Source organism: Talpa occidentalis, unplaced genomic scaffold, assembly GCF_014898055.3.
Source record: "Talpa occidentalis isolate TD23 unplaced genomic scaffold, MPIMG_talOcc4v2.1 talOcc4.12, whole genome shotgun sequence".
Taxonomy (NCBI): Eukaryota; Metazoa; Chordata; class Mammalia; order Eulipotyphla; family Talpidae; genus Talpa; species Talpa occidentalis.
Genome location: NW_023601212.1, coordinates 75,048,545 through 75,072,996, shown reverse-complemented (window position 1 = coordinate 75,072,996; position 24,452 = coordinate 75,048,545). Strand labels below are relative to the sequence as shown.

Sequence of the window (24,452 nt, the reverse complement as noted above, 5' to 3'; positions counted from 1 at the left end):
TGCCCCAAAACAGATGATTGATCAAGAAGATGTGGCATACATATCAGCAATCAAAAGGATAAACTAATGCCATCTGCAGAAACATGGATGCAGGGATCATGCCCAGTGAAAAATACCGCATGGTTTCACTTATAAGAAGAATGTAGCAGATCCAAATAAGGGATCGGGGGAAAAAAAGTAATTATAATAAAATCAAAATCAAAATCAACAGGCAACTATAAACCAGAGACATTCTGTAGGGGGGAAGGAGGGAGTTGGATCAAAACAGGGGTAGGAAGAGCCCAAGGGACTATGGTGATGGTACACGGGTGAATTGGTGGTGGGAATTCCACGGGCACTAAACCCGAGATGGTAAAGCATACGTTGTATAAAAATAATGATGTAAAAATATATGAAATAATAAAAAGCATCTGTAGCTTAACCGAGTTTCTTGATTGAGAAAGATTTTTGGAACCATCTAAAATACATTTCTTATTTTAAAGTCAGGAGCTGCTTTGCTTCTTGGTAATCAGTGGAATAAAACCCAGACCTTGATGCAAGCAAGCCACATGGCTAGAGAGGTGGTTTCACTGAGTGGATTGGGACAAATTGTGTGTATAGACAGATGGCAGTTGATGATTGAGGCAGATCATCCATCTCCTGGGATGTAAAGGACTCTCTAAACAAGTCCCTTAATCTTTGTGTATGCAGTTGAAGCAGCAAGGTCCTTTTAGACCTGAGAATTTCTCTGCAGGCAGAACCTATTCAATTCTGCTCCTTCATATCAGCTCAATCATACAACTATATTGGTCTTTGTTTCTTTCATCAAGATCTGTAAGCAACCAGAGAGATCTATTAACTTGTGTGCCCCGGTACCACTGATTTCATAAGTACCTGGCATACAATAAATATTTTGCATATCTAACATGCCAGCTAGGTCCTTAAAATTCTGGAGTCACTGACTATACTGAGAATCTGATCATTATGAATCTTTTCTGAGAAAAATGCCCATATCACATATGCAAACTTTTTGCATCTGATAGAGGGGTGTTTGTGAACTTCTGAAGTCTACCTTGGCTCTCTCTGGGGAGAGGAGATGGCTAGGGACATGGAATAGTGTGTTTGAGCAGAATGGAGGATCCAGCTCAAGTAATATACTACCAATTGCTAATGCCCCCCCCCCCAAGTTTTAAAGTGATGTAGTTTTCCCAGGTGCACTTTCTTGCCTATATAAGAAAGAAGATGGTGAAATTGATTTAGAGTTGGGGATTTCTGGGCTGGGGAGAACATGGACATAAGTGTTTGTGAATTGTGGAATGTGTTTGAAATAAATGAGCCACCCAAACACAAGAGTAATCAAAAAGAATAGAGAAGGAATTCAAGAGATGGTGGATACTTGACTTAGTTTCTTGGGAAGGAGAAAGGAGTTGCTGGCTGTTGGCTGTGGTGGTTGGAGAATATAATTGGCTAGAATTGAGTGTGGAGAAGTAAAAAGCTAGGGACAGGGAGTCACAGGGTGGGCTTTTAGTGCAAGTTTGCAGGAGTGGAGCACCTCTGTTCAGACTGTGGTCAGGCTAGGGTGTCCCTCATGAGTCTAGACTGTCAGTTGTCATTTTTGAAGGTAGGGTTGTCCAGGGTTCATGTGGGATACATGATAAAATCACCAGTTAATTGGGGACAAGGGATCTCTTAAAATCTTGCCTGGTAACTTCTTTATTACTCTGAGGCCATTTCCTCTACTTTGCTTCTTAGCTCCTACTCCTAAACATGCACTTGCTTGGGAGTCAGTCTACCTAGGTTTAGAGGTTGCTGGGGGGTCCTAGTACAATGCTTCAGCCTTCCTAGCTTCAGTCTTGCAGCTGAATGAATGTTCAAAAAATTATTTTTCCTCAACCCGCTGCACCAGGTCTTGTATAAATAAATTAAATTAAAAAAATAATTATTTTTCCTGTAGCTTCCACTAATTATTAACTTCTATCTGCAGTGTGGTTATAGTAACATCAAACTCAAGTGTATATTTGGTGAGATACTGTGGGTACCCCGCCTGGTATAGTGCCTTTCAGATCACAACTGCTGGAATAAGCAGGCTTCTCCCCACTCAATCCCTCTCATGCTGGACATGTGTGGTTACAAATCATTCCCTTATGCTTTCAATATGGCTTTTCATTGAATCATTTGCACTGACTTTCTTGTACATTATGCAAAGCAATAATACATAAAGATCCTACTGAATCCAGATACAGAATTCCAGGGGGTGGAATTTTAAACATTGTTTTAATTTTTTTAACTTTTCATGCAGCTTTTATGCTAAAAGTCAATTCTTAAAATAAAAAGCAACACAACAAAACAAACACAAAAACCCAACAGTAAAAAGAAAGCAAACTTTAGAGAAATTGAAACCAGGCCATTGGCTTTACTGCCCCATCTTTATTAGTTGGTAGCCTGATTTTTTAGGCTGAAAGAATCAAATGGATCAACAGGGGGCTTTGAATTCCTGCTTTTTGAGCTCCTGGCTTTGGAAAGAGGAAGGGGTCACAGAATTCCTGTAGTCAAAATACACTTCTTATAATAAAATTCATGTAGCGGTATGGGTGGACACAGAAACCGTGACTTGGATGGCTGGTTAGAATTTTCTCACGGAGAGAACCCACCCAGCCCACTAATGCGTGGCCTGGTTCCCAAAGTAACAGAATCCGAGTCTCCAGGCCAGATTTTCCCTCTAGCCATTGTGAGCCACGCAAAGCGGAGCTGTGAGCGCACAGAAAGGGATGTCTTCATCGCCAACGAGGATGGAACAAACGCGTCCGCTCCAGGAGTGCTGAGAACCAAAGGGTCCCTCCACCAAGCCGGCAGCAGCCAACATGACTTGACTGGCCCCCATCCCGCGTGGTCCCTACTCTCCAGGCGCCCCCACCCTTTCCGGGTGCGCGCGCACGAGCTGGCGAGCCGGGGAGCTGTGCGCCCAGCAGCCTGCGGGCGGCAGCGGCCGACGAGCTCGCGGGGAGAGGGGTGGCCTGGGGCGGCGGAGGAGGAGCTGGCGCTGCAGCCGGTCCCCTCGGGCCGCGCCCCGCCCTCCGCGGCCACCTGCGCGTCCCCTCGCGGCTCTCCATCCTCGGGGCTGTGTGGGCTCTCGGTGCCGCAGCGGCTGGATCACTGCGTCCGCCAATTAGGAGACTTGGCGTTTGGCTCCTCCGGGCACGGGACGAGCCGCGCAGCCGGTGCTGGCGAGCGGAGGGTGCGCCGGCGCGCGTCCCTCCCCGCGGCGCTCCCCGCGACGTTTTTGGAGGCGGGTAGAGAACTGCTGTGACTTTTGAGGTCCGACTCCTCCTTCCGGCCAGCCTCCCGACACACCAGCTCTGAGAGGCCAGTGCGACCGGCAGGCCCCAAAGGCTCACTGCGTGGTGTTGGGACTTGGAACGTGTCTGCGAGTCCGCAGCGCCGTGCGCGCTGGTGAGTTTGGTGCGGGGTGGGGTGTCCCCAGCCGAGGGGTAGAGAGGACGTCGCGTTCGTCTCCATCGCCTGCCCACTAGTGCTGCCCCCACTTTGAGAATCGTTGAGACTTGAGCGTGACTGCGGAGCCGCGAGGATGCGGGAGCCGGGTGCGGGCTTTACCGCTGCCCGGTGTGGTGGACTGGGTCGGTGAGCGGGACAAAGACGCCCACCCCGGGGTGAGGGTCCTTGGCTGAAGACAGCCGGCCGCGTGCCGCGACGGCCGCCTGCGGACGAGGGTGGTGGCTGTGTGGCCCGAGGCGCGGCGCGCACAGGAGCGGGCGGGTGGCAACCCCCTGAGCCGGGCACCTGCGCGCGGCTCCTGCCGTGGCGCCAGGGCAGCTCCCCTTGCCGGCCCGCGGGTCCTGGAGCTCCGCTGAGTCCACAGCCTCGCTCCTGTCGGCGCGAGGTCCAGCGGCGAACCACTTGCTGGTGTAGCGGAGAGAGAGATCGCCGGCCCTTCGCCAAGAAGTAGAAGCGCCTGGAAGGGGCCGCGCGCTGTGGACTGAGCAGGCATCTTGGGGAGCACTTCTGCAGGTCGAGGGCTTCCATGTGAGCGATTCCTTTCTCCCCCTAACCGCCCGGTGTTCTCAACAGCCTCCGCTGCCCGAGCATCGCGCTGCCCGCCGTCCAGAGTGTGAGGCTTGCACTGCCTCTGGCTGCCCCACGCCTCGCCGGAGCCCGAGGGGCGCAGGTCCGAGGCGAGGGCCAGTCGGGCGTGTTTGATGGCTTCACTGAGAAGAGTGAAAGTGCTGCTGGTGTTGAACTTGATTGCAGTGGCCGGCTTCGTGATCTTCCTGGCCAAGTGCCGGCCCATCGCGGTGCGCGGTGGAGACACCTTCCACGAGATTCGGCCGCGCGCGGAGGCGGCCAACCTCAGCGCGCACAGCGCCAGCCCCATCCAGGATGCGGTCCTGAAGCGCCTCTCTCTGCTGGAGGACATCGTCTACCGGCAACTGAATGGTAAGAACTCGCGCAGTGCCGGTGACTCTGACTTGAGCTGGTTTGGCACCAGGGTAAGCCCTGGGGGGCCCTCTGCCCCTTGCCTGGGAGTGGGCACTTCTTGGCTGGCCTGTCGTGCCCTCCCTCACATCTCTGCTAGGAGGCTGGGGCTGCTGGGAAAAAAAAAAAAATCCTGCTGCTTTTCTGTGCCCGAGCCTTAAGTTTCTATCGTTGGCTCTAGGTCCCGCCTGCAGGACTCATTACCTGCAGGTGCCAAAGCAAGTGCAGAAACTAATCTCCCCAAGTGGGACTGGAGGCACGGAGGGAGGAGATATCTCTTACAGCTTTGTGTTTAGCAGGGTCTCACAGAGCAGGGCATTAATGGGCTTAAATATTCACAAAGATAAAACCTCAGATCTGGAGGTAATGTGCTTCGATATTAAGTTGAATGAGTATGTGACCTCTGTATGATCCTGCACAGCTAATAATGAGGATTCCTCCCACCCCATCGCCTTGGTGGAGACAACTAATAAAAATACACCCATTCTCTTCCCTGGAACTACTCAAGGCTGATTATTAAAGTTAACGGTGGGCTGGGGAAGCAGATTTTTACTGATTGTAGCAAAGCCAGGTGTCCCGTGAGGGTTGTCAGTGTCTGTCCCATCTAAAATGCTCTCAGCTCCAGGATAAGAGGGAGACTTATGTGTCCTAATCACCTGTGCTACTGGGACAGATGGGTCACCTGCTACCTCCAAGGTCAGAGTGTGGATTACCTGAGTACAGGCAGCATTCCAGATTTCATAGGTGGCTCACCAGCGCAGTTCCAGGGTTGCTACCTTCTTCTTGAACTTCGGATTTGTGTTCTCATGGTGGCTCCAGAATTACAGGTTATCATAAAGATTATAATAACTGGTAGGCTTATTGCCAGTGTGTTCTGGGTCCTTATTACAAGTATGTTCACTTGTTCCCATATCAGAAATGAGAAAACGAGGCTTAGAGGTTAAATAAATTGCTTGGTCATTTGCTGCTGGTAAGTGGTAGTGGGGCCTCAGAACCCCATGTCTGGTTGGCCTCAGAGCCTATGTTCTTGAGCACCTCTGTTCACTGACTCCTAACTATAAGGAATATTAAGTTTGATGACAAAAGGAATGTGTTTAGCTATGAATACAGACCAATACTTGTATCCCATTCTACATTGGGAAGATGAGGCTCAGCAGTCTTCCCTGTAGTTGGGGTGAGGAACCAGCCTGATGACGGGGAGAATGGTGACCCCAGACTATTGTCTTCCTGCTTTCCAAGATTCCCTTTGAGTACTTCCAGTGGAATGTGGCTGGATCTCCAAGTGCCCACTGAAAGGACACCTTAGTCTTCTCTCAGTGTCATTCAACAAGTGTCCTGGGAAAGCTGTGTCTGCAGTGGAAGCTGTAATCCCCCATCTCCAGACCCCTGTAGAGAGCGTGACCTGACTGTCAGTGTAGCCCACCAGCATAGCCCACCAGCGTCCCAAGGAAGCTATTTCTCTGGAGTGTTGAACAACTAAAGCACAGAGTGGAACAAAACCCACAGCTCCTTTCTGAAGGAATTAGGAGCTTATGGGGAGGACCTTATTCTACACAGATGGCTGCCATAGACATGCCCATGGGACCCAGAAGAGATTGTGCAGGAAAGCCTGGGTTCCCTCACTGTCAGGCTTCACCCAGGGACACGAGTCATTTTAGTATAAGTTTGTTAGGACACTAAATATGATCTAGCGACACCCCCAAATGCCCCAAATAGGGGCAGTAACATTCAAAATAAATTTTCTAAGTGTCATGGACTTGCAAGACTCCTGTTGTCTTCACCTCAACCCTAGGAAGTAGGTGCTGATACCTCCCCTCGAGCAGCTTGCTCACAGTCACTGAGCTAGGGAGCAGAGAACTGGGGACTGAACCTGGACTCCCCCAGAATCAAGCTTAGCTGCTGCACCAGTGTGTCAAAGTCTGGTGTACCTGAAAGCCGTGTGCAGCCACAGATTTCTAAGCCCAAAACCTTTGATTCAGTAGTTCTGGGTGGGGTCCTGAGACTTTGCATCTCTGACAAGCTTGTGGGCTGGACCATGGCCCACTACCCTCTTTGCCTGGAGTAAGCAGAGTGAAGCACTGCTCGCCTGCCCATGCCAGCTGTGGGGTGGAGGTGGGGACTTCTTGGAAATGGAGAGCTTGTTTCACATGGGCTGGAGGTTTGACTTCTTGCTTTGTGCCTCTGCCATATAAGCAATTCTCTTGGAGAGGGCATCTGGCACTTGGGACTGGCTGGGTTGGACCCTGTGGAGTGGAAGGCTGAGTTTTCTTGATTTGTGGCCTCTAAGGAGGAGCGAGCAGGATAGCTGGGTTGAGAGTTTTTCCTGGGGAAGCCAGGAGTTCAAGTTGCAACTAGCAGATTCTATCTTCCAAACTGCCAAGTGCAATTTGTACAAATATGAACCTGGATGAAGGAGCAGGAGAAGTCTGGAAATGGCAATCACCCTCTTGTCTCCCATCCCAACCCCAGGGCTCTATCCTTTGCCTATGCATGTTTTGGGTAATGCATGTCCCTCCTGTTGATGTGCTAGGTCTTCTGGGAGTGCTGACTGCAGTGGAAAGGTGGGTGGAGGGAGGCAAGGCCTCTCAGTGCTTGGGTGGTGAGACCTGAGCTTTCTTTCCACCTGTCCTACAGCCTGTCTTCATGCCTTCATCCCTCCATCCTGAAGGAATAGGAAACCTTGACTGCAGTGTTTTTTATTCCTCAGGAATTAATGGAAGGTTCTCTAGAGGTGGCTATGGGATACACAATAGGAACACAGCCACTTGGCTGTAGAGTAGGAGCTGGCCTTTTTAAGGTTGCTCAGGTTTCTCAAACCTTTCTTGTGGAAAGTTCCAGACATGAAGGAGTCACCTCCACCTGGCTGTGAGCACAACCATCGCTGAGGAAACACGTTTCTTTGAGAATCCTCAGGGGGAGGCCCCCTGGACTAGGGCATGGTGAGGGGTGAGCCAGCTTTGCTCAAAACCAGCCTCAGGCCTCCCCTGGTGGTGCAGTGGTTGAATGCTGGGCTGCGAAGCTGCCTGCAGCCTCTGCAGTGCCGGTTCGATCCCTGGCTGCCCACCGGAGAGGGTCCCACACGGTGTGCAGACCTCTCCTGCTGCACCCACTGCTCCCCTCAGCAGTGTACTTCATCGGTCTGCCTGTTCTGTTCCCTGCTCTGGCTCTGGTGAATTCTCTCACCCTCCTGTGCTTCTGTCTGTACCCAGTGCTTGTATAAATAAATAAATAAATCTTAAAAAAAAAAAAGCCTCTCCACGCCAAGGTCCTGAATCCTTCCTTTTGAAGCAGTTACAGGTTGTTGTTTTGTTTTTCTTGATATAGCCTGTGAAGGACACTTTAGAGAAAGTGGTGGTGATGGCCTGGAGGAGGAAACACATGGCAATGAGTTCTTTCCCTTTCTAAACTCTCTTGCATCTGCTCTAGCATTCTTTCCGTTAAAGCCCTGGACTGGCAGCAGTGCCCTTTAACCCAGCGCCCTGTCTCTGGTTTCTTGCCCTCCAGTCTACAGAGCGCAGGCAGCTCCAGCTCTGTTTAGAAAGGTTCCCTGTCCAGTGGCTTCCTGCCGAATCACAGTAAGGCTTGCACCAAACTACACCCCACCCCCACAGCAGTGTAACAGGGTTCCTTTCTCCCCATCCTCTTCAGCACTAGTTGAGGGCCTTTATCATAGATGCCATTCTCACTGGTGTGAGATGATGTGTCATTGTGGTTTTGACCAGCATCTTCCTTATGAAAGTGCTGATGAACATTTTCCCATGTATCTGTTTGCCTTCTGGGTCTCCTCTTTGGTGAACTGTCTATTCAGGCTACTGCCCATTTATTAATTAGTTTTTTTTTTTAATTATTGTTAAATTGTGTACGTTTCTTAGCTATCTTGGATTTTAACCCCTTGTTAGTATAGTTTCTTTGACTGTTTAATTTTATAATGGCCATATGGTTTTTTATTCATTTTTTGTAGAATAAAATTAATTCAGACGTACTGTAGAAGATTTGGAAAAATCTAAAACAATTATACAGAGGAAAATGAGACTGTGTTAAACAGTTTAAGAAATGGTGGCTTGGAGGTTTCTTAGTAGCATTAGGAAAATGGACCTGGGGTGGACAGATTTCTTGTTAGAATTCCCATGTAACTCTTTATGACATTTGATTTTCTGTCACCTTCTGAGGTAGTTTCTTGTTTCTGTCATTTTCGATCTGAGAGACAGAGACACTGTGACTTAGTCAGGATGGCACAGTGAAGGGCAGAGCCACGAGTCCTGATACTCTGGTGTGTCTGGCACCCTCCTGATGAGGGTGAGGGTGGTGGAGGGGGCTGGTGTTTTTCTTGTCCCTTAAGTCCCTGAGCTCTGGCTGGTGTCCTTCCCTTACCAGGGGCCCAGTGCAGTGAATTGGAAGGGCACACGTCCTAGTGAGCCCACGGCGGCTCTGGCGTAAAAGGTAATGCAATTGATTCAGGTTAGGTTCCAAATTTAGATTTCAGAAGGATATTGAATAGAAGCACAGTTGCTTGAAGAAATTGAAAATCTTTGTGGGAATGGAGAGAAGTCAAAATTACCTATCGTAAGTCCTGCCCCCAAGCCACACAAGCAGACAAAGCTGGAGTCTGAGCGGTAGCAAACCAGAACATCCCCACGTAACCCAGTGGGCTCACCCAGCCTGACACCTAAGGACAGAGGGAAGAGGTGGAGGCTTGCTCTCAGACTCCAGGGTGGGCCAGAAAGAGAGGGGTAGTGTTTGGAAAACATCTCTTCATGGATGCCGGAGCTGGCCTGGAGCTGTTTCCCCTTGCTTCAGTGTGCTGGGTACTGGCTGTGCTCCAGCAGCCTGGAGAGCTGGGTGGTATCAGCATTTCCAAAGGGTTGGAGGTAAGAGGGGGAGAGGTGAGGGCAGAGGTACAGGTTAAAATCACTCACTCCTATGAGAGGCAGGAGGAAACCTGGGCAGGGAGAACCTTTGCATGTAGTGCTGGTGCTTGCTGTATGTGGCCCTCTGTGGGGCTCTGTGCCAGGCAGGGGCCCACGTATGCAAAGCCAGGGTCTGGGTTCTGGAGGAAACTCATTTTTTTACAACTGACTGATAGCATCTGGTGGCAGCTGGCTCCTCAGGAGACATGGGCGGCCCCCTTCTTGTGTCCTCCGCTGTGTTGGCCAGTGTGTGTGACAGGCACCCTCCGGCAGGGGCAGCGGCTGCCCATCAGCTCCAAGGGAGCAGGGAGAGGCTGCTGGTGCCATTCTTGAGGAAGAAACCTAACCCTCTGACTTTTGCTGTTGCCAAATTAGAGTGTCCTTTGCGGACAGGAAGAAGACTCAGTAATTAGAGCCAAGAGTGACAACAGCAGAAGGAATAGGGCAAGGTTTATTGAATGAACAAACAACCTAAGATTAGATAACCTAAGATTAGTCTCCAAGAATATAATATTGGAAGAAAGAGACATTTGGGCATCAGATAGACAGTGTTTAATTTCTTGTTCTGTTAGTTATTAGTGGGATTACTTTGAACACATCAGTTCACCTCTCAACAGTGAAATGGGCTTATGGTTAGTCAGGATGAGTCAGGACTCAGAATGCCCAGCATGAGCCTTGAGGCCTGACATGTAGCAGCTGGGAGAATGCAAAGGTTTTTTTTTTTTTTTTTCATTACTTAATATTTATATTGTGGTTGCATCAGGATTCTCTCCATCAGGTCTCACACCATAAGGTACCCACCACCGGAGTTCATTCTGTTCTCTTCCTACTTGGCTGTTGTATGCAAGGATTAGCCTTTTTTTTTTTTTTTTTTAAAGATTTGTTTTATTTACTTATACAAGCACCGGGTACCGTAAGAAGCACGGGAGGGTGAGAGAACTCACCAGAGCCAGAGAGGGGACCAGAACAGGCAGACTGACGAAATACACTGCTGAGGGGAGCAATGGGCAGCAGGAGAGGTCTGTTGTACCATGCTGGACCCTCGCCGGCGGCCAGGGATCGAACTGGCGCCGCAGAGGCTCCCGGCAGCTTCACAAGCCAGCACTCAACCGCTGTGCCACCAGGGGAGGCCCGCAAGGGTTAGCTTTTAAAGGTTGTCTTTCTCCGGTTCTTAGTTTGGTTTCTCTCTATTCCACTTGTTAGTGCTACCACCTGGTATTTATCTTCCTCCTGACTTACCTCACTTAGCATTATCTCTTCAGCTCCATCCATATTACAAGAACGCAGAGCTTTTGACAGAGAAACCTGGCCAGCAGGCAGCTCCCTCACATCTCCCCAATGCTGAGAATGGCACCAGCCCATTTCTGGATGCATGAATAGCTAGTGATGCTTCATGGCCAAGTATGGTTGTTATTATCTCTGATACAACTATCTAGAGGGATCAGAGGAAGGTTTTTTTGATCTAACTTTCATGGATTCTTTATATGGGATCCTTTTCTGTGTTTATCTGAGGCTTAACTCGGTTTCCTTTTTCCTGTTCCTACCTCCTCCCTCTTCTGCTTGCTTCAAGGAGTGACACCTTTAAGCATTTTGGGGTCTAGGAGAAGAAATAACAGCCTCGTCGTGTCGACTCTCATTCCCCTCTGTTCACAGAGGCTCCCTCACTGCTAAGTGTGGGCTGGCTGCCAGGAATACAGAGCACTTAGAACATCGTGTCTGCCTGGACCTTTTGGTTTAGTTGGAAAGATGAACTGAGAGTTTTGCCAGGTGTCCACTAGGTCCCAGAAGAATATTAGAATGTGTAGGGAAGAGGTGAGGCTTGAACTTCACAAAGTAGGTGTTTAACCAATGAGTCTTGTTTTTGAACAAGAGAACTCAGGTTTTGACACATGGATCATAGGAGTCAAGCAGTGAAAACACCTGGGGATCTGACGTGGAGCAAATCATCGACATCCAGGGCCCAGGACTGGGACTCTGTAGGGTGACTGGCGAAGGGAATGGCTTAGAGGCAGCAATATGTGCGGGGACTTTAGGCTCCTGTGTGCAGGAGCCTGTTGACCAAGTGCAGCTTTTTGTAGGCCCAGGTGGGGGCTGCTTGGAGTACCAGACTGATTTGCACGTAGTTCTGTTGATGTGGTGAGCCACTGGATGACCAGGTCACTGGGATTTGTATTGTTTTGGTGTTCAGCATGTGTGTGAGTAGGGGGACAGTAGGTCAGAATTCAGCAGTGGGTCTAAGGTCCTGGCATCGCTGGCCTGACCAGGACTCTGGTTTAGGACTTCACTAGCCCTCCTACCTTCAGGGGCTTAAAGCCCTCTCCTTGGCCACATCCCAAACTAATAGTCAGCACCTCAACTTGCTTCCTTTAAAATATGTAAATCCTGGCCTCCCAGGTGGTGCAGCGGGTTGTGCGCCGCATTATGAAGCTGACCGCAGCCTCTGTAGTATGGGTTCGATTCCCGGCCGGCCAGGGAGAAACCCACATGGCGTGGCAGACCTCTCCTGTCTCTCCTGCTGCTCCACTCAGTGGTGCCTTCAGTCTGTCTGCCTGTTCTGCTCCCCATTCTGTCTCTGGTGAATCTTCTACCCTTCCACGCCTCTAACCTGTACCTCAGTTCTTGTATAAATAAATAAAAAATCTTTAAAAAAATCTATAAAATATATAAATCCACCATGAAGATCTGGGGAGCTGTGTCCTGAGTGCACGCCCCCAGCTGTCTGTCGCCTCTCCCAATGTCCTCAACTTTATTGAGGCCCACCAGCTCCCAGCCTCACCTTTCTCTAACTCCTGTTGCTTCCATACTTCCATATCCAGCCAGGACAGCCCTTCCTGTGCGGAGCCTGAGGGATTCTCTTGCCAGTCCTCCTGGGTCCTTACCTCTATGTCCTCTGTTCCATCCACTCAGTGACCCCCTATTCCCAGAGCAGCTTATTTCTGAGGAAAAGCCCCCTTTGGTAGGTATTGGCCTCCTCATGATGCGCACTGCAGATTTTAGCTGGGCCGTAAGCTTGTGCAGTTCCTGGTGGTCCCTTCCTGCTTCCCCTGCCCCTCGGAGCCAAAGAGGAAGGGCCTGGGCTGGAGAGAGTCTGGCCATGGTGATGAGGGTGTGTAGGGTAAAGGAAGTGAAGCAGGCTTTTTTCCAGCTGCTCCCATGATTATGGACCCAGGGACGTGAGCATACGCACGTGTAGGCGTGCACACCTGGGCCCAGAAGGGAGGGATGAAAGGGCAGCGTCACTCTGAGGCGAGACTGTGGGACTATACGAGATTGAGAGAATGGGTGTATCCATTCACGGGGGCTGGAAGGCGGCCTCCAGCCTGGTGTGCTTGGTTCCCTGCCTCCTGGTCGACCTTGCATGCTTGCCCTACAGGGTGGAGGAGTCGCCTACTCCAAACCCAGTCTCCCCTGCCTCTTCCCCTGCCGCTCTCAGATGACACCCCAGCTGCCACTGCAGCAGCCACTGCATGCAGGGCTTTGCAGCTGAGGCTGCTGCGGCAGGTTTCTACGGGTCTGCTTCTGAGGCCACCATCAGGCTTCTGGATCCTCCTGCCCCTTGTGCATTCAACTGGAGTGCCCTGTTGCTGGACAGGGCCTACTTCCTCAGCAGCTCCTGAAGGGGCCACAAGGTGGAGCCCAGAAGTTCAGGGGAACCAGCTCCCATGGGGAGACAGGAACCTTGAAGAAGCACATAGATTGCTCCCCAGCAGGGCAGCCTCTCACCTTCCCTCCACCCCTCTGTTACACTTTGAAAAATGCAGGACTAGATGAACCTTTTTCTGCCTTAGTTACTGTTCCTCACAAGTCTTTAGGCTGCTCTGACATGTGGATGACAATCAGCTTAGCCACTGATAGAGAAGTTTTCCCTTTTAATAATGTCCCTGTCGTTGCTAACTGCAGAACCTCAGCCTTGCCATGCATGAGTAATAAACTGCTGCTGTAATTACAGGCGGCCGTGTCCAGACACCAACACACGAACGTGCTGACAGTTAATAGGGAGCAGGGTTCCACAAGAGCCTCCTTCCATCCTAGCCACATACACAATGGCTAATTGTGTGATTAGTGTGTACTGAGGGTGTCTTATGGCTATACATGGATTATTAGGTGCATTATCTCCCTGGTAGAAAATACATTGATCAGGAGACTGGGTTCTAGTTCTGCTCTGTTTCTAGGAACTGGAGCTACAATTGACATAATAAACATGTTGATTTTAGGTACGTAACATAATGATTTGATATTTGTTCATATTATAAAATGTTTGCCACAATAATTCTTGTCATCATCTCTTGCCACACACTGTTACAATTTTTTTTCTTATGCTGAGTGCTTTTAAGAGCTATTTTCTCAGGTTATGTAGGGTTACCCATGGTATTGTATGCTACATCCCGATGACATTTACTTTATAGGTGAGCTTGTATGTTTTGACTCCCTTTACTCATTTCACCTATCTGCCACGCCCTGCATCTGGCAGCCACCAGTCTTTTTTGGTTTTATGCCTTTTAATATTCCACATAGAAATGAGGTCATACAGTATTTGTTACTCATATTGCTTAATCAGGAAAGAAAAGCTTCCCAGAAGTGTCTCTAGCTTCCACATGTGCTTCAGAAAATGGTCACAGGACAAAACTTCAGGGGAATAGTTGTTTTCCTGAGCAGATAAGTATAATGGAGGCAAAGAGAAGGTGAGGATGAATGGTGTTTGCATTGAGAGGCCATCATGTTTGCTAGACCCTCTGTACTCCTAATTTGTTTTGGGGGAATATTAAAAGGAAGCAAGACACCTTGCTACCTAGAAATTCAATTAAATAGAATATTCAAGTCTTTAGGAATTCTGGTTAACTTGGATTTGACTTGAAGACATTCCATAGATTAAAACTACCATATAAACATTGTTAGTACTAACATTGTTAGTACTAGTACTAGGATACACATTTTTATAGCTCTGAAACTGAGATTCATTTTACAACCTGTGACATGTCCTAGCTTAATTGGTAGCACTTCCCCCCATGGGTACATAAAAACAGTGCAGCTTATGGCTGAAGGCATCTTAGACTTGATGCAATGCAATATCTCGCACTTGTACATACATGCCTATACCATAGTTTACAATACACAGTATTTTTATTACCTCATACATAACAAGTATTTTGTGTAACTTAATTCTATGTCAAATCTAGTTATATTGTTATATCCATTTTACATATGAAAAACCTGAAAATCAGCAATACACGAGTTGTCCAGAGACACTCTAGTGTAATTAAAATTATTATTGACTGTAATAAGATTTTAGAAATTGTAATAAGTGCCTGACAAACTTTGATTGCCAGGGTATCCATTTCAGAGACATCTATCTAGAATAAATGTCTTGCCAGCCACATAACTAGACAGAGATCCAGACCACCCAAGCCATGAAGTTTCCCTTTTAGAGAGCCCTGGATAACCTAGATAGTTGACTACATGAGTCACATAGCTTTGCCTTCCCCGTGCTGTAGATCCCCATGCTTAGTTTTAAAATTCATCATTCAGGAGTGAACCCATATAACCCTTTGCACCCCTTCCTCAACCCTAATAGAGACAGAACCCAGGTCTGTGTGTTTGTTCTCTCTCTCTCTCTCTCTCTCTCTCTCTCTCTCTCTCTCTCTCTCTCTCTCTCACACACACACACACACCTTGCTGCTTGGCCCAGGGGGTGCTATGTACCATCTAGGACCTACACATAATGTTAAACATCAAGATTTAACTGAGTAAATTTGAAGGTCTAATTGACTTTGTTAAATGATTTATAAGTCATTTAACATAAATCAGACAGAGAGATGCTTGGAGCAGTTATATGAGATGGGAGGCTTTTATAGAAAGAAGGGCAGGACAAGAAGTCATCAGCAGGAAGAAAATGCAAATTCATTGGAGAAAAGAAGAATTCAGGTGATGATGGCTTCTCATTGGCTGGACTTGTGCTGGGGGAGAAGGAAATTTCCCTGCCTTCTGCTGGAATACTAGAGCAGTAGAGTGGTTATACTTCCTGTGAGGGGTCTGTGCTTCTTCCTGTTTGGGGTAATTGACTAGAGTGGTAGAGTGTGAGTGTCTCTCTACAGGTCTTCCTGACTGCACTTAGTTGTTGTTTCCTTTATTCATTTTCACAGTGAGAAACCATGTTTTCTCAAAATTCCCTGTGGGTTGAGGTGTGACTAGCAGTCATAATCAGAATCAGGGGGGCAGGTCCAACCACATCATGGATTCCATTAGGGAAATGTCTGTGGGGGTCTCCCCATAAGCACTGCTGGTCCAGGTGTGTGCCCCAGACACGCCCAGCCATTAGCATCACTGGGGGTAGGCTGAGATCTGCACAAAACAGGGGCTCACCAGCTCCCTGTCTGTGTCTTCCTTTGTGATATTAGAGCTCACTGACTCCCCGGTGTGGAGCCCAGTCCCGATGTCCCTTGGTGGCTGATTCAGGGATTGCAAAGACATGTGTATGGGGACGCAGTGACAGGTTGGAGGCAGGGAACCTTACTTCCCTCAGGTTTAGCAGTTACTAGTGTGTAAAGTTGTAAAGCTGTTAATTCTAGGGCTCTAAATTATGCTGTGTGAGCTTTAAATCAAGCCCATAATTAGAACAAAATGTGAGAAAAGTGAAATTGATATTAAGTTAATTAAAAGACTTTGCTTATATTTGCAAGGAAATTAGCATATGAGTGCTGACAAATGCACATTGTTAATTTCTTCTTTATTTTGGGTGACTCTCAACAGACCTCAGGCAAGCTTTGTCCTTGACTTCTGCCTGTGTCCTCCCTACCATTCCATGTCCACATATTGATACCATGATGGTTTTAATTGGGCAAGATCCAGGTAATCTTGGTTATTTTTTAATGGATACCATGACTTCAAGAGGAGCTGCACCCTCTGGCCAAGGGCCCAGACCTTAGTGTGTGTGTGTGTTTTGGATGGTGTGTGTCAACACATATTTGATGCAAATGGCTCCCTTGTCTTCAGATGGTAAAGCCTCTTGCCTCCATCACCCTTTTTCTCTACCCTGACCTCTACTACAAACCTGGGTTTGAATGCACAGTGTAGAATTTTAGTGTACTTTCTGGAAAGCAGGGGCAAGTGTTTTTTCATGGTATCCTTTATACCGTATCAGAGTCTGGATAGGGAGGCTGATATCAAGCAACCTAGAACTGCTCTTGCTCTAATTGGGGTAGCAAAAGCAATGCTATATTCATTGAGGAGTTTTCTTTTACTCTTGGGCACAGGGCTATTTGTTAGCATCCCCCTCAGTTAGGCAGTGATCTTCTGACTGAGTTCTGGCAATGGAAGATAGGTAGAAGTGATGTTTGCCACTGTCAGCCCTGGTCCACAAATGTCTAAGTGGAGTCCTCTGTGCCTCCTCTCTACCTTTCAATGGTGGCTTTTGAGTCTGTCTCTTGATACTGTGCAAAATAAAAGGATCTTCATTTTGTATTAATTGCATGGAATAAAGCACTCTCCTCCCCAATTCTCTCTTCCTGTCCCTGTGCATTGGAACATTGTGTTAAGCCATTGAGTTCTTGGAGCTTATATGTTCAGCAGCTAGTGTCAAATATCCTGACTAATTTGATTAGTCAGGCCTGCAATACCAGTGTTCCTAAGTGACAGGCCAGTCTATCTGTTCTAGGTCTCTGTGTTTGATTAATAAGATCAGCAAATATTGATTGAGAAACCATAAGTGAGCTGAAAAGATGGTTGTATTCAAAACAACCTAGTTCTAGACCGACTTCTCTGTTTGTTGTTGGTTTTAAGAAAATAGTCTTATTCCTGAGTGCCCCAGTGTTCCACTTACAGAATGATGGACTGATTGTAATCATCCTCTACTTATGCTCCATGCTGGAGCTGAGGGGTAAGTACTGAAATATGGCTAAGTTGTTTGCAATTACAAACAACTAAATAATCTATGCATTGTCTTTATTACAATTTCAGCTGATAGAAACTGGCATTTTCCAAGATGAGATAAACTTGAAAAGGTTAACTTAAGAATTAGCAATTACAAAAATCATGATCTTTGCTGCCACTGCATTTTAAATCATGCAAACATTTATGTTTGTGCCAAAGTTCCACAGTTTCCTTTAGAGCAATTACTGAAATGCATTCAAAGATAAAGATGGAGTTCAGGGAAGAATATTTAAGAGCTCTTTAATGATGTTAAAAACTTTGCTAATTTGCCAAGTTGCTCTAAAATCCACTTCAATTTTTTTCCTGACTGCAATTGAACTAATTCCAGGAGATTTGAAGAAAGGGGCTAAAACTAATATTAAAATATACAAATCTCATGAAATATCTTCTCAAGAGCTTTTCCTTTTCCTTCATTAGCTGAAGGTGAACACTCGGGAAACTAGAAGGACCCTCAGGCTGTGTTTACTTGCACAAAGCAGATTGGGGAGAAAACAGAATCTAAACAGTACTTACTGATGGGCCGTTTAAATTAAACTCTTTCCTTCCCTGTTCCTCAGTAGCTTGTATAGGAGCTAACTGCCCTAATTTCTTCATCTTCATCCTCCTTTTTCAAATCTCACCTTGTCAAAACTGCAACCAGTGGAGGACTTGCATCCACCCCCACCCCCCACCATTGTCACTACTTGGAGCTGCTTCAACTCCCTTTGCAGGACTTTGACAACACCAGGTCCACTGGGATCCCAGCCTGTCCTTCCTCTTCCCTGTAAGAAAGGAATTAGTGTTCATGAACTTAAGTGATTTCCTTAGAGCTCAAGTTCATGGGTACCTCTTGGGCAATAGGTTTGGGAAGCCTCATTTTGGGTAGAGCAATTACTGAAATGCATTAAAAATGCTTTGCTCCACTGCTCAGAGATGCCACTCGCCCCTGCCAACTCCCCCACCAGCTATCCTCCAGGGGATGCCCTACAAAGGACAGAGCATGAACTTTCTGGTTAGATAGATAGAAACTCAAACATCCTTTTGGGAACTTAACAAGACTAACTTAAGCTTAGATTTGGGGCAAATTACATAATGTAGATGAACTCCAGTTTACCCAGAAGGAGAGGGGAGAGCTCTCCCAGAAGTCTCAGTTGTTTTAGTTCCTAGCTCTCTCTATCCAGTGTCAGTGCAGGTGCCTGACAAATGAGCAGGGGCACCTGAATCATTCCCTGCCCGCCCCCTGCTGTCAGCCTCCCCAGCTAATGCCAAGGGGAACAGGGACAAAGTGTCGCCACCTTCACGTTCTACCTAAATCACAAACTCATGAGATAAACAAATAGTTGTTTGAAGCCACTCCCTTTTTGGATGGTTTGTTTCACAGCAGTTAGGAACAGGAATAGCATCAAACCAACGTCCTTGTGCTTATGTAAGGTTGTTTTTCCTCTTCACCATAAGAAGTAGGGAACTCCTGATGATGATGGTGGTGATGATGTAACAGTGAAAACTAATAAATATAACCTTTGCTGACATTTATTGTGCACCAACTTCTAAGCACCGTGCTAAAGACTTTAAAAGTAGGTAATGGATTTTTTCCAAGTCGGGTTTATATTCCACCAGCAGACTGTAGATAACAGCCTAACTACTGTGGGGTGGGGTGGGGGTGGTGGTTAGGCTGGCCAAGAATTTCAGGCATCTTTCAAGTGTCTGCCTTGGCCTGGACCTCTATGCTCTGTTGCTGTGTTCAAGTGGGAGAAGGAGGTGTGGTTGGCGCTGTGGCTCATCAACTGGGGGCTCTATTTGGCCAACATCGAACATCCTGTCCCCTCTCATGGACCCTCACACCAAAAGTTTCCTACATTACATTGTGTCGGGTCTTTTCACAGAGGCAGGCATGTTTGACAGAGCTTGTTTCTACAAAAGACAAATGATTTTCTACTTTTTGTGGAACCTGGAGAATTTGCTTTTATGAATAATAGTCTCGTCTGCAAACCTAGAAAGTTATTCTCCAGAAAATTTAAATACCACAAACCTCTCTTATTTTAGTAAGTAGAGTGAGAAATAGGGTGGCTTGTGTGAGTGTTGGTCTCACCACAGGAGAAAAGCGACATCTCACTTTCCCCAGAGTGAGCACACTTTCTATCTCTGTCTTAACTTGGACACACAGTTTGAGCCCTGGTCAAGACCAGGTGCAGTGGGTCAGTGGTGGCCATGCCTGTCTGAGCCTCCTGTTGACTTAGAGAACTTGGGGGACAAAGCTGCCAGCTCCCAGATCCCTCAACCTGGTGGCTCTCATTTTGCAGATAGGAGACAGGACTTGACTTGGAAATTCTTCCTTTTCAAAGCTCAGTGGGCACTTCTGATGGGCAGCCAGGAGCCACTGAAATGATTGACACCTAAGCTTTGAAGTACTTTCCAGTCCTTGCCTTGTGGCAAGCATTAAAGCCTTTTTAGCTGTGAACTACTTCTTGGAGGGCAGCTATCACCCTGAGTTTCTGCGTCTGCATCTGTAAAATATTGATTTCATGGGGCTGTTGGGAGAATTCGATGATTTTTTTTTAAGATTTATTTATTTATGCATACAAGAACTGGGGTATAGGCAAGAGGTGTGGGGGAGTGAAAGGATTCACCAGAGACAAAGTAGGGAACAGAACCGGCAGATTGACTGAAATACACTGCTGAGGGGAGCAATGGGCAACTCAGGAGAGGTCTGTTATGCTATGTGGGTAGCTCCCTGGCTGGGGATAGAACTTGTGCTGCAGCGGCTGTGGATAGCTTTATAGGTTGTGTCTTAACCCCTTGCGCCACCAGAGAGGCCCAGGATTTGATGATTTTATTCACGTGAGATGTCTGATACATTCCTAGCTTCTAAAAGATTGTATATTTTTTTTTTTTTACTTTGCAACACAACTTTATTTTTAGTATTTGACTCTTAACTTCAAGATTTAAAATGACACCTGCAGGGCCTCCCCTGGTGGCACAGGTGGTTGAGTGCCACGCTGTGAAGCTGTCCACAGTCTGTGCAGCGCTGATTCGATTCCCACTGGCTGGCAAAGGTCCCACATGGTGCTCCAGACCTCTCCTGCCGTGCCTGCTGCTCCTCTTAGCAGTGTATTTCGTCAGTCTTCCTGTTCTGTTCCCTGCTCTGTCTCTGGTGAATCCTCTCACCCTCCCATGCACCTGGCCTGTACCCCAGTTCTTGTATAAATAAATAAATAAATAAATAAATAAATAAATAAATAAATAAATAAATCTTTAAAAAAATAAAATGACACCTGCAGGACCCATCTTTTCTTTTTTCATTGTGGGAAGAACACTAAATGTAATCTACTCTCCCAGTTAACTGGCTTTGCAGTGGTTTGTGTTTTTGTGGCTGAGGCAGTTGGCACCTCCTTTGAGGGCTTACGGTGCCTTCTGTGATCATTACTTGCTGCCGGCTGTTCTGCCCACCCTGTGCCTTCATCTTGCACCATCTGGATGTCTTTTGTTGGGTAAGCTGAATCTGGCTGAATATAATTCATTCTGGGAATACGGTTTTTACCTTTTTATGTAAAACCTGCTTCTGCTCTGGTGTTTCCTAAATCAGTCTATTGTTGTATTGATCTTCTGGTCTTATAAGCTGATACCTTCAGTCTCTTTCTTCTCACACCCAGTTACTATCCAGAGCTAGCTCCTATTGATCCCTCTCTTCCTCCTGCCCCTTCTTAGAGGTGCAACATGTCTTTCATGGGACTGGGGGATTGACTCCCTAGTTATTTCTGCCTCCAAGTTCTGCTCTCACAAGTCGGGGCTCCACTATTCTATCACTGTTGTCTTCTTGAAATAAGGTTGAAATCAAAGCATTGATTCCCTCCCCACCCACAAGTTTCCTTGGCCTGCATTTCATTCTTTGTTCCTTGCAAAGCTTCTCATCCTTTAGGGCAAATGTGTCTTTCCTGAAGAAAGTGACCTGTCACCTTAGAGTTCCTGAAAGTGATGGAAAGCTGATTAGACCTGATATCCTAGATTTCAGGAAGGAAAATTTGGGATGAGCAGGTGGATACCACTGTCTTGTGAATTTCTCCAAATCTTATCTGGTTGTCTTGCCCTCACCTACTTGCATACCTTCCTTTTTCTAGCTTTATGGGAGTCTTTCTGAAGCACTCAGTTTGGTTTACAATGAGTCGTAATAACACTCTTTCTTTTCTCACTCATAGTGTCATCAGTTTTTGTAATTTAATGGAATTATATAATTACAGTAACAAGCACAGCTGGCAAGAAGAGGTTTGGAAAAAAGCAACAGGCTGTTGGCACATCTACAACTCAACTGGTGAGAGCGGAAACAGGCAGGCCATCAGATAGAGGGTGCCCATTAGTAGAGTGGACAGTGTTTGTCCTCATGCTCTGCAGAGGTGACGGAGTGCGTCAGCCGGTTAGTCTGGGCATTCAGTAAGAGAGTGTGATTTGTATGAAATTATCCTGGTCACTGTGATCACTTGGGGAGACAGGGAAAAATAGAAATGAGGAAATAAAATTGTTATAATTCTGTAGCATTAAAGTAGCAGTATTTTGCTTGTTTTTCTGTTAACATTTTTTTTTGTTACATCTTTAAGGTCATATTCTTATTTATTTATTTTTTTTTAGAATAGAGTTTTCTTTTTTTCATTTATTTATTTATTTGTTTGTTTGTTTGTTTATTTATACAAGCACTGGGTACAGTCAGAAGTGCAGGAGGGTGAGAGAATTCACCAGAGACAGAGCGGGGAACAGAACAGGTAGACTGACGAAATACACTGCTGAGGGGAGCAGCGGGCATGGCAGGAGAGGTCTGCGTGCCATGTGGGACCCTCGCCGCTGGCCAGGGATTGAACCGGCGCCACAGAGGCTGCGGGTAGCTTCGCAGCCCAGCACTCAACCACTTCGCCACCAGGGGAGGCCGTAAGTTCATATTCTTATGTAAACATTTGTACCCTACATTTCCTTTTGACATTTTGATATAAATGTTTCTCTATTACTGAACATGTTGTAATTTTTATTTTTATTTAAATTTACACAGGGGGACACAAAGGGGTATCAAGCAAAGGAGGAGGTCAAGCTTGATGATCACAGTTTTCTGTATATTAAGATTGCTTTCTTTCTTTTTAAATGATTTTTTACTATTTTAATTAATTAATTACTTTTTTTTCACCCTCCACCAGGCCACCGTGCCCAGACTCCAACTGCCTCCCTCCCCAGGCCCTCCTTTCTTCCCCCCGTTCCCTCTGGTAACCATTATATATATATTTTTTGATGTGTTCAAGATTTATTCCTACTATTCTTTGCATATGATTTTTTTGTATTTGTATTTCTCAGGTGAATGAAATCCTACTGAACATATTTTAAACATTAATTTTCATTGAATATTGTAATTTTCATGCCATAGTTTTACCATAAGTCACTTTTCTTGCTTCACTATAGACAGGGATATAGATTTATCATAAACAATGGAGTAGATGACCATCTTAAGGCAGAACCTTTTATGTAAAACCAGGTTGAAATAGCCTCATTTGGAATTATTAGGTCAAAAAAGGTGTGGACCTGTTAAGTCATTTGATAATTTTTCTTAAACTGGTTTCGATTGGGTTGCCGTCAGTTTATTATTCCACCAACAGTGCTTGAATGTGAAAGTCATTGTTTTTCCTTATTCTCTTTCCTAGTGAATAGATGTTCTAATTTCTAAAACCTTGCTAGTTTGATAAACAACCACATCTTGTTTTAGCTTGCATTTTCTTGATTGGTAGTGAGAATGAACATTTTTCCAAATATCATTTGCATTTGCATTGTTTTGAAATTTTAATTTCTGATTTGTCTGTTTAAACAGAAGTTATCTGTTGATTAATTCAATTGTTGATTTACATGCTTTTTATGTCATGGAAAAATTATTCTTTCTTTAATGTTTATTGCAATTATGCTTTCCAAACTCATTGCCTACCTTTTAATGCTTATTTTTTTCCCCAATGGGATGTATATATTTTAAATTTCAAAGAGCTTAATCTTACTCAGTGTTTGAAAAAATCTTCACATATCTTTTTCCTCACTTTATTTGAAAGTTAAGTTGCATTTTTAGTATATATCTAAAAATATATATGGGAACTATAGTTGGGAGTTGAGGTTCTAACATGCTCTTTTCCATTTATTTTAGTTTTGTCAGCCCCATTGATTGAATAATGCTGCTTTTCCCACTGATTCATGGTCCTCCTTTATCATACTCTCAGTTGTTGTACACACAAAGAATTCTGATGTTTCTGAGGTGTCTGTTCTAATATTATATCTATACTTGAATCATTGCCATATTGCACTAATTATGTGATCATATTTTTCTGCCCCATCTTTTTTTTTTTTTTCACTTCTAAGTTATAATGTCTGCATACTGGAATTCTTAATTTGCTTGTTTCTCAAAACCCAGTAATATTCTCTAAGGAACAGTACATAGATGATAGATTTTTAGGGATCTTGTTTTATATTATTCCTTTGCCTTTACACATGTACATGCACATGCACACACACTCACACATCTTGATTAAGTACAAAATTTCATTGTCAGAATTATTCCCCTTGAAAGCTATGACTTTATATTCTGACAGTTTGAACTATGCTGCATAAATTGAGCTCACCTGTCCATCCATCCATCCATCCTTCCCTCCTTCCTTGCCTCCCTCCCTCCCAACAGGACCAGCTACAGAATTTGTGAGTCCCAATGAAGATGAAAATACCTGGCTACTAGTTTGACAATTATTACCATTTTCAAGATGGTGACATCAGAGCATTAAGCCAAGTCCAGGGCTCATGTAAATGCAGGACTCATGAAGTCACCCATGAATTTAGCCCTGCCTTTATCCCTTCCATGAACACTTACTGAGCACCCACTATATTTTATTTTATTTTATTTTTTTAATTAATAATAAATTTTATTTTTATATTCCCCATACAATTTCAACCCCCCCATTCTGACCCCAGTCCCTCCCCTCCTGCCCCTCACCCCCCAAAAAGTGTCTCTGGTTCATAGTATTTTGTTGATTTTGATTTTCACTTTCTTACAGTTATTTATTTTCCTGGTCCCTTATTTAAGTTTTCTAGATTCCTGCTATGAGTGAGACCATCCGGTATTTTTCTTTTTCTTTCTGGCTTATTTCGCTGAGCATGATCCCTTCCAGC

The 24,452-nt window shown here is 45.9% G+C and overlaps 1 protein-coding gene across 4 annotated transcripts in view; it reads left to right on the top strand.

The window, feature by feature from the left end:
- Positions 1-3,041: 3,041 nt before the first annotated feature.
- Positions 3,042-24,452, top strand: part of GALNT17 (polypeptide N-acetylgalactosaminyltransferase 17) — a 376,695-nt gene continuing 355,284 nt past the window's right edge. For 3 of the 4 annotated variants that reach the window (XM_054693583.1, XM_054693586.1, XM_054693585.1), the window contains exons 1-2: positions 3,042-3,429; positions 4,066-4,431. In XM_054693583.1, the coding sequence (XP_054549558.1) occupies positions 4,194-4,431 (238 nt within the window). In that variant the 5' untranslated portion in view covers positions 3,042-3,429; positions 4,066-4,193. Of the gene's footprint in view, positions 3,430-4,065; positions 4,432-24,452 lie in introns of those variants that run through there. The other variant, XM_054693584.1, reaches the window with a different exon arrangement.